The following is a 6,479-nucleotide window of genomic DNA, read 5'->3' on the forward strand; positions in this document are numbered from 1 at the left end:
AGTGCTGGGATGACAGGCGTGCACCACCACACCAGGTCATTTTTGGAACCCAGACGACTGTGCCAGTAAATTCCCAGCCCCACAGGACTAAGGAGGCTCAGCCCAACTGCTCCCGGTGGGCAGCTTTGGGAAGTACCTTGACCCTGTCGGCTCCGGGCAGGGCGTCCCGGCCATTTGGAGAGACAGCCGCTGGGTGGGCTCCTGCCCGGGAGGACTCGAGAGAGCAGGTGGGGTAGGACGGCACACCTCCCCGACCCAGCACCTCGGCCCGCTGGGCCCGCGTGGCAAGGAAGGAGCAGCTAACACAGGTTGCAAGTGTGTATTCACTGTCTGTGCTACCGTCCTGCCGTCCTACCGTCCTGCCATCCTGCCATCCTGCCGTCCTGTGCGCCTGGGCCCGGCCGAGGGAGAAGTGCTGTCAGTGTCCGGGTCTACAGGATCATCTTCCTACAGGAGAAGCGGCTGCCGCAGGGGTAGCAGGGGTCACACGGGCTGCAGGGGTCACACGGGCTGCAGGGGCCGCAGGGGCCGCAGGGACCACAGGGGCCGCAGGGCGACGCACAGGGGAAGCAGGGCGACTCGATCCTGATGCAGCTGCCCAGCCCGTAGGAGTAGGTGACGTCCTTCTCGTCCACACAGGGCGGCAGGCTGAACTCCTTGCAGATGTTCATGTAGCTGTACTTCTTGGAGCCCAGGCAGTCGTACCTGTTCTCCCGCTCAGCCGACACGCACACCTTGCCGTCCTTCACGCGCACCTTCACCTGCTCAGGCTCGAAGCCGCACACGTTCACGGATCCCAGGGTGTTGCTGCAGCACGAGGAGCCCAGGAGCCGGTTGGTCGTTCTGCGGAGTCTGCAGGATGAAGAGAGAAGCCGGGACGGGGCTCAGAGTCAGGTGCAGACACAGCCTGGGAAGCGGACTGTGTTCCTTTTCTTTTTGAGACAGGGTCTTGCTGTGTAGTGTGGACTGGCTTGAACTCACTATGTAGGCCAGGCTGGCCTTGATCTCTCAGGGATCCTCCTGCCTCAGCCTCCCGAGTGCTGGGATGACCAGCGTGTGTCACCAAGTCCGGCTGTAATCTCGCTCTCTTAAATAGAAAAGTGAACACTACTCATGGTGGTAAACCGAGTGTGACAGAATCACGTAATGGAAGTTGGGCGTGGTGGCACACGCTGGTCAACCTAGCACTTGGGAGGCTGAGGCAGGAGGATCACTTCAAGTTCAAGGAAGGTCAGCCTGGCCTACATAGTGAGTTTAAGGCCAGCCTGAACTGCACAGTGGACTTCGTCTAAAACAAAACAAAACAACAAAAAAAAGAATCACGTAATGGAAAGAGTGAGTGTCCCCCGAGTCACACTGCTGACAGGTCAACCTCTGCTGACAATAGAGCAGGGGTCAGATCTAGGCGTGGAGGCACAGGTTCGAACCCAGCCAGGGTAACTGAGGGAGACCTAGCCTCACACTAACATAGAAAGGGCTGGAGCGGAAGCTCAGTGCTCCCTGGGTTCAGTGTCCAGTGCCACAATAAATGAATGAGCGAAAAGAAGTTTTTAAAATGCTGGGTGTGCTGGCATACACCTGTGACCCCAGGAAGCTGAGGCAGAAGGGTTGCTGCAAATTCAAGGCCAGTCTGGGCTCTGTGGTGAGACCCTGTCTCAAACCAAAGGCCTGAACTCCACTGCAGTGGAAACGTGGACTCCCTCCTCAGTATGCAGGAAATGCTGCAAGCTGTAGGGGAGGGGAGGGGAGGGGAGGATGAAAAACAGCAGCTCTTGGTGCTCCATGCAGAGGGCGCCAGCAGGAGCTGTGGCCTGCTGTGATGTCCCGGCCCTGCCACTTCGCTTTTCTGTGCCTCTGTCCCGTGTCCCCCCCTTGAGCCAGGACAGTTAGCTGCTGACCTTGGCTGCTGCAGGGCTCGGCTTGGCGGATGGGAGAAGTGTTGGGCTGGGCTCAGCGCGGTGCAGACACCAGGCTTTCGCCTGCGGTTTCTGCTCTGGCCGCCCGCTGGGGTCAGTGCGGAGTGCGAGTGGCCCGGGACCACGGCCACAGCTCCATCCTGTTTCCGTGTTCCCTTCCCACTGTTACTTAGTCACACGGGGTCTCCGCAGAGAAGCCAGGGGACCCAGGAGATCGGAGAGATGAAGTGGCTCTGCTCCCCACGCTCCGGGCAGGGAGCAGCTGCTGGGAAAGCACCGCCCCGTCCCACTGCAGGGAGAGCCTGCTTTTCTGTGTGCAGACAGAAACAGCTTCCCGTATGTGCCTATGAAATTAGTTTTGTTTTGGTTTGGTTGGGTTTTTTGAGATAGCCTCTTGCTACGTAGCCCTGGCTGGCTCCGAACTAGTAGTGATCCTCCTGCCTCAGCCTCCTGAGCAATGGGATGACAGGCAAGTGCCAATGCCAGCTGAGTCCATGTATCTTGTGGCCAGGTTCTCCCTTCCCTCTTCCCACAACAACAGCTCCTTGGCCGGCAGCAGTCCCTCTGGTTCCCCTACCTGAGGTCCCCATGCAATGGCCAGACTCCGGGTCCAGCCCTCACGTGGTGGTCAGCGGCTTGGGCATGGCTTTAGGAGACCTGCATCCTGACTGCCACCTGGGGAGGCGCCTGTCACCCCAAGGGAGTCTGCACAGCTTCTGGAGGGAGCATCATGGCTGAGGCAGAGGCTCGGAGCTGTGAACCAGGCCTGGCCCTTCCTTCCTGCAGACGCCCGGGGCCCTGGGGTGCAGACAGCTCCTGGCCCAGCTGCCTCCCGCACTGCTGGGCTGGGCTCCCATGGATGTCCGGTCTGTCCCTGCACTCAGCGTGGTCCTTGTGCAGGGACCCTCGGTGAGGCCCGGGCCAGCTGGCTCCTTCCGCACCCTCCCTTCTCCCCTCTCCCACAGGAGAGCTGAGCAGGTGCGCGGGTGGTACAGGTCCCTGCACGCCTCCCCGCAGGGCCTGTGACGGCACAGGTGTCCCTGTCTCATTGTCCGATTCTGGGTCTGGGCTGGGGCAGAGGCCGTGCTCCTAATACATTGTGAAGGGCCGACGGTGCATTCTCCTTCTGGCCGGGCCTGCCCAGCATTGAGGTTCCAAATGGTTCCAAGCCCGAGGCCTGGAATGGTAAGCTAAGGTCTGCTGGGAGGCTGTACTCAGAAGGCTGAGGCAGGAGGATCTCCAGTTCCAAGGCAGCCTGTGCAAGTTAGTGAAAAGTGAAAAAAGACTGGGATGTGGCTCAGTGTGGAGACCAAATGCAAGGAAGGAAATGGACGGTGAGAACTGGCCAAAGTTGGCTCAGGCTTCTCCCATTTCTTGGAGGTGCCCAGATTGAGCGGCCTGGCCCCCAGGAAAACAGTCCCAGCTGTTTCAGGACAACCCCAGACCAGGGACAGAGGCCGTGACAGCACAGCCTGACCCTACCAGGTCACAGGCGTAGGAGTTCTCGGCTCTGAAAGCCTCTGTTTCCACACCAAGACTGTGAAAGAAGCCGGGCGTGGTAGCACACATCTATAATCCCGGGACTGGAGAGGCTGAGACAGGAGGATTGTGGTGAGTTCCGGGTCGGCCTCAGCTACACAATGCGACCCAGTCTCAACAAAACAAAGAAAGACTAAAGGACAAGGGCAGGACAGAGAGCTCTGGTGGTGCAGCCTGGAGGTGCGGAAGGAAAGACGCCTCCTCTCAGGGAGACGGAGGAGGGGGCTCGAGACACCTCCAGGCGCAGGGACCCCTCACAGATCTGCGTGTAGTGTCAGGAGAGACAGGGCCTCGAGACTCCGCCCAGGTATGGGTGCTGAGGTCAGAGGTGCGGATGAGCAGGCAGCCTGCAGCAGGGCAGTGGGCAGAGGGGCCGGCATAGCTCTGCTTCTGAGAGCGTGGGCACATCTGCTGGGCCTGCTCTGTGCCGGGCCGTGAGGGCTCCATGCCCAACCCTTGGTGGCTGGATTCCTCGGCAGTAAGTGTCCCAGAGCCCTTTCCAGCGGAGCTCTGTCCACCGTCCACCCACTGTCCGCCCATGCGTCGTCCAGTCACAGCCCACCCACCACCCATTGCTCCATGCATCTCGTCTAGGCCCATCTTTTTTTTTCTTTTGGTACTGGGGATCGAACAGGAACTCATGTTTGGGAGGCAGGCACAGCACCACTGAGCCCATCCCCGCCCCTAGGCCCATCTTTTAAACAACAGTACTATATTAAGTGCAGTTTTTTGTCACCTGGCCATTTTCACTTAATACATCAATACATAAAATGCCTCACCACCCTTTTTACACCTGTATATTATTCTAACACACGGATTACCGTAATTTCTCTAAACAAGGTACAGTGCTTTCTGCTATCTTTTTCATCAAAAGTAACAGGCTAAATGGCCTATGTAGAAAATTAGAAAAAAGAAAACATTGTCAAAACCAAAATTTTAGCCAGGTGTGGTGGTGCATGCCAGTAATTCCAGCTCTTAGGAGGCTGAGGCAGGAGGATCATGAGTTCAAGGACAGCCTGAGCTATAGAGTAGACATGTCTCAGAAATGAAAAAACAAAAAAAACAAAAACACAAAAAAAGGGGCTGGGAATGTAGCTCAGTGGTTCTGCCACCTGCCTCGCAAGCTGGAGGTCCTAAGTTTGATCCCTGGATCCCCCCACAAAAAAAAAAAAAAACCGCACAAAAAGTGTTAATCACTAATTCAGTGCACAGCCGGTTTATCTGCACAGCCTCTCTGGAGTCGGAGGGGAGCCCACAGAACGGCCTCCTCGGAGGAACAGCAAACCCTCGTCTTGGGGCAGAACGAGGACCTGCGCTACTGTTCACCCGACGGCTCCCCCTGCAGCTGCCTCTGGGAATCCAGATCCACTCAGTTCCTCTCCCGGTAACCAGGAGACTCGCTGAGTCTGCCACTGCCAAACGCTTCTTAATAACACCCCATTTCCTTCTTTTCCTTTTTTATTTTGGGGGTTTTTTGTTTGTCTTGTCTTATTTTGCTTCTCTGAAGCAGGGTCTTGCTGTGTATTCCAGGCTGCTCGAACTCACTGTGTAGCCCAGGCTGGCCTTGCACTTGTGGCAACCCTCCTGCCTCTGCCTTCCCAGTGCTGGATGACAGGCGTGCACCAGCACACCAGATCGACACCACCTAGCTGTGTCTTGTGAGAACCCCGCATCAGCAAGCTAGCGTCCTTGCTGTAAACTGCTGCAGCCCCACCACCAGCACTCGTCTTTGGGGAATCTTAGCTCCCATCACGGACTCCTGGACCCTTCTCTCCCTCCCTTCCCTCAGCCCCCAGGGCCATTACGCTGAACGCTTTTCACCTTTTGTTTGGTTTTGGTTTTTGAGACAGGGTCTCACTTTCTAGCCCAGGCTGGCCTAACACTCGCAGTGATCCTCCCGCCTCAGCCTCCGGGGTCCCGGGACAACAGGTGGGCGCCACCCCAGCACTTTCCATCCCCGCCTCCCCTCCCGGCGCCCACTCTGGACGGCGCCGGCCCTACCTGGCGATCTCTCTCTTCTCGTCCTCGATGGCCCGGATGGCCTTGCGCTCCAGGCTGCGCAGGGACGGGCGCAGGCAGTAGAGCTTGTAGTCGCACAGGCAGCAGGGGTAGAGGTCACACAGGCCGCAGGAAGGCGTGCGCGTGGAGTAACACAGGCAGTAGGGGTAGGGGTGCAGGTCGCAGCAGCAGTAGGGGTGCACGTACAGGTCACACAGGCAGCGCGAGCTGAGCTCATCAATGCAGCGCAGCTGCCGCAGCTCGCGGTCCACCTTCTTGATGTCCCTCCTCACGCTGTCCAGCAGACAACTCAGTGCGGCCATGGCAGTCACACCTTGTTGCGGGCGAGTACCTCGGATAGGGCACCCGGGGGGGAAAAATTGCTCCTTGCTCCTCGCAGAGGTTGCTCTTACAGCGCAGGGCTCAGGTGGGCGGCTGACCTGCAGGCCTGCGCTCTGTGACCTCAGTGCCCCGCCCGTGTCACAGTCCCTCCCAGCCAGCTGGGTCACAAAGGAGCTGTCAGGACTGTCCCCCTGTGAGCCCCTGACCTCCAAGGCCACTCCCTGGCCCGGGCTGTGGGCGCTCGGGGACACTGCATTGTCAGGAGCAGCTGTGCCCCTTCTTTTCTCCCTGCCAGCTCCAGCTTGACCTGTGACGCAGCCGGGCTCCCTCCCTCGAGTGTGTGTCTTAGAAGCCTCCTTTGTCCCTCTGTCTCCTTCGTCCTCGACCTTCTTCATGTGTCTGTGGTGTTTTGAGAGTTCAGGCTGGCCTTGAACTCTCGGCAACCCTCCTGCCTCAGCACCCCCAAGTGCTGGGTCGACAGGTGTGTGGCACTGTGTCCTCGGCTCCCCTGCCATGAAGTACTGGGGGGAACTGAGGCCACATCTGCAGAAGTGTGTGAGGCACATGGAGCCTGAACCCCATTTTGAGCCCATGAACGGCCACCGGTTTCTTCTGTCCTGATGGAGGCTGGAGGGGGACTGGCAGCCCCACTTGGGTGAGGGGAGGCGGCGGGGAGGCAGGGGA

At 58.6% G+C, this 6,479-nt stretch overlaps 1 protein-coding gene across 1 annotated transcript; it reads right to left on the reverse strand.

Moving 5' to 3' along the window:
* Nucleotides 1-287: 287 nt before the first annotated feature.
* Odf1 (outer dense fiber of sperm tails 1) lies at nt 288-5,891 on the reverse strand. The gene is made up of 2 exons (XM_010612110.2): nt 5,457-5,891; nt 288-852 (listed from the first exon to the last, which is right to left on the reverse strand). Exons 1-2 carry the CDS (start codon nt 5,774-5,776, stop codon nt 432-434), a joined length of 741 nt encoding a protein of 246 aa, XP_010610412.1. The 5' UTR covers nt 5,777-5,891; the 3' UTR covers nt 288-431.
* Nucleotides 5,892-6,479: the final 588 nt, after the last annotated feature.

The sequence above is a fragment of the Fukomys damarensis genome, unplaced genomic scaffold (assembly GCF_012274545.1).
Source record: "Fukomys damarensis isolate Sample0158 unplaced genomic scaffold, DMR_v1.0_HiC HiC_scaffold_5, whole genome shotgun sequence".
NCBI lineage: Eukaryota > Metazoa > Chordata > Mammalia > Rodentia > Bathyergidae > Fukomys > Fukomys damarensis.

Bases quoted from the DNA above. Each gene is read 5' to 3' on its own strand.
- Odf1 (XM_010612110.2), bottom strand. From the start codon at position 5,776: ATGGCCGCACTGAGTTGTCTGCTGGACAGCGTGAGGAGGGACATCAAG. The intron at 853-5,456 runs GTAGGGCCGGCG...TTCATCCTGCAG, and splicing joins GAGAAGAGAGAGATCGCCAG to ACTCCGCAGAACGACCAACC.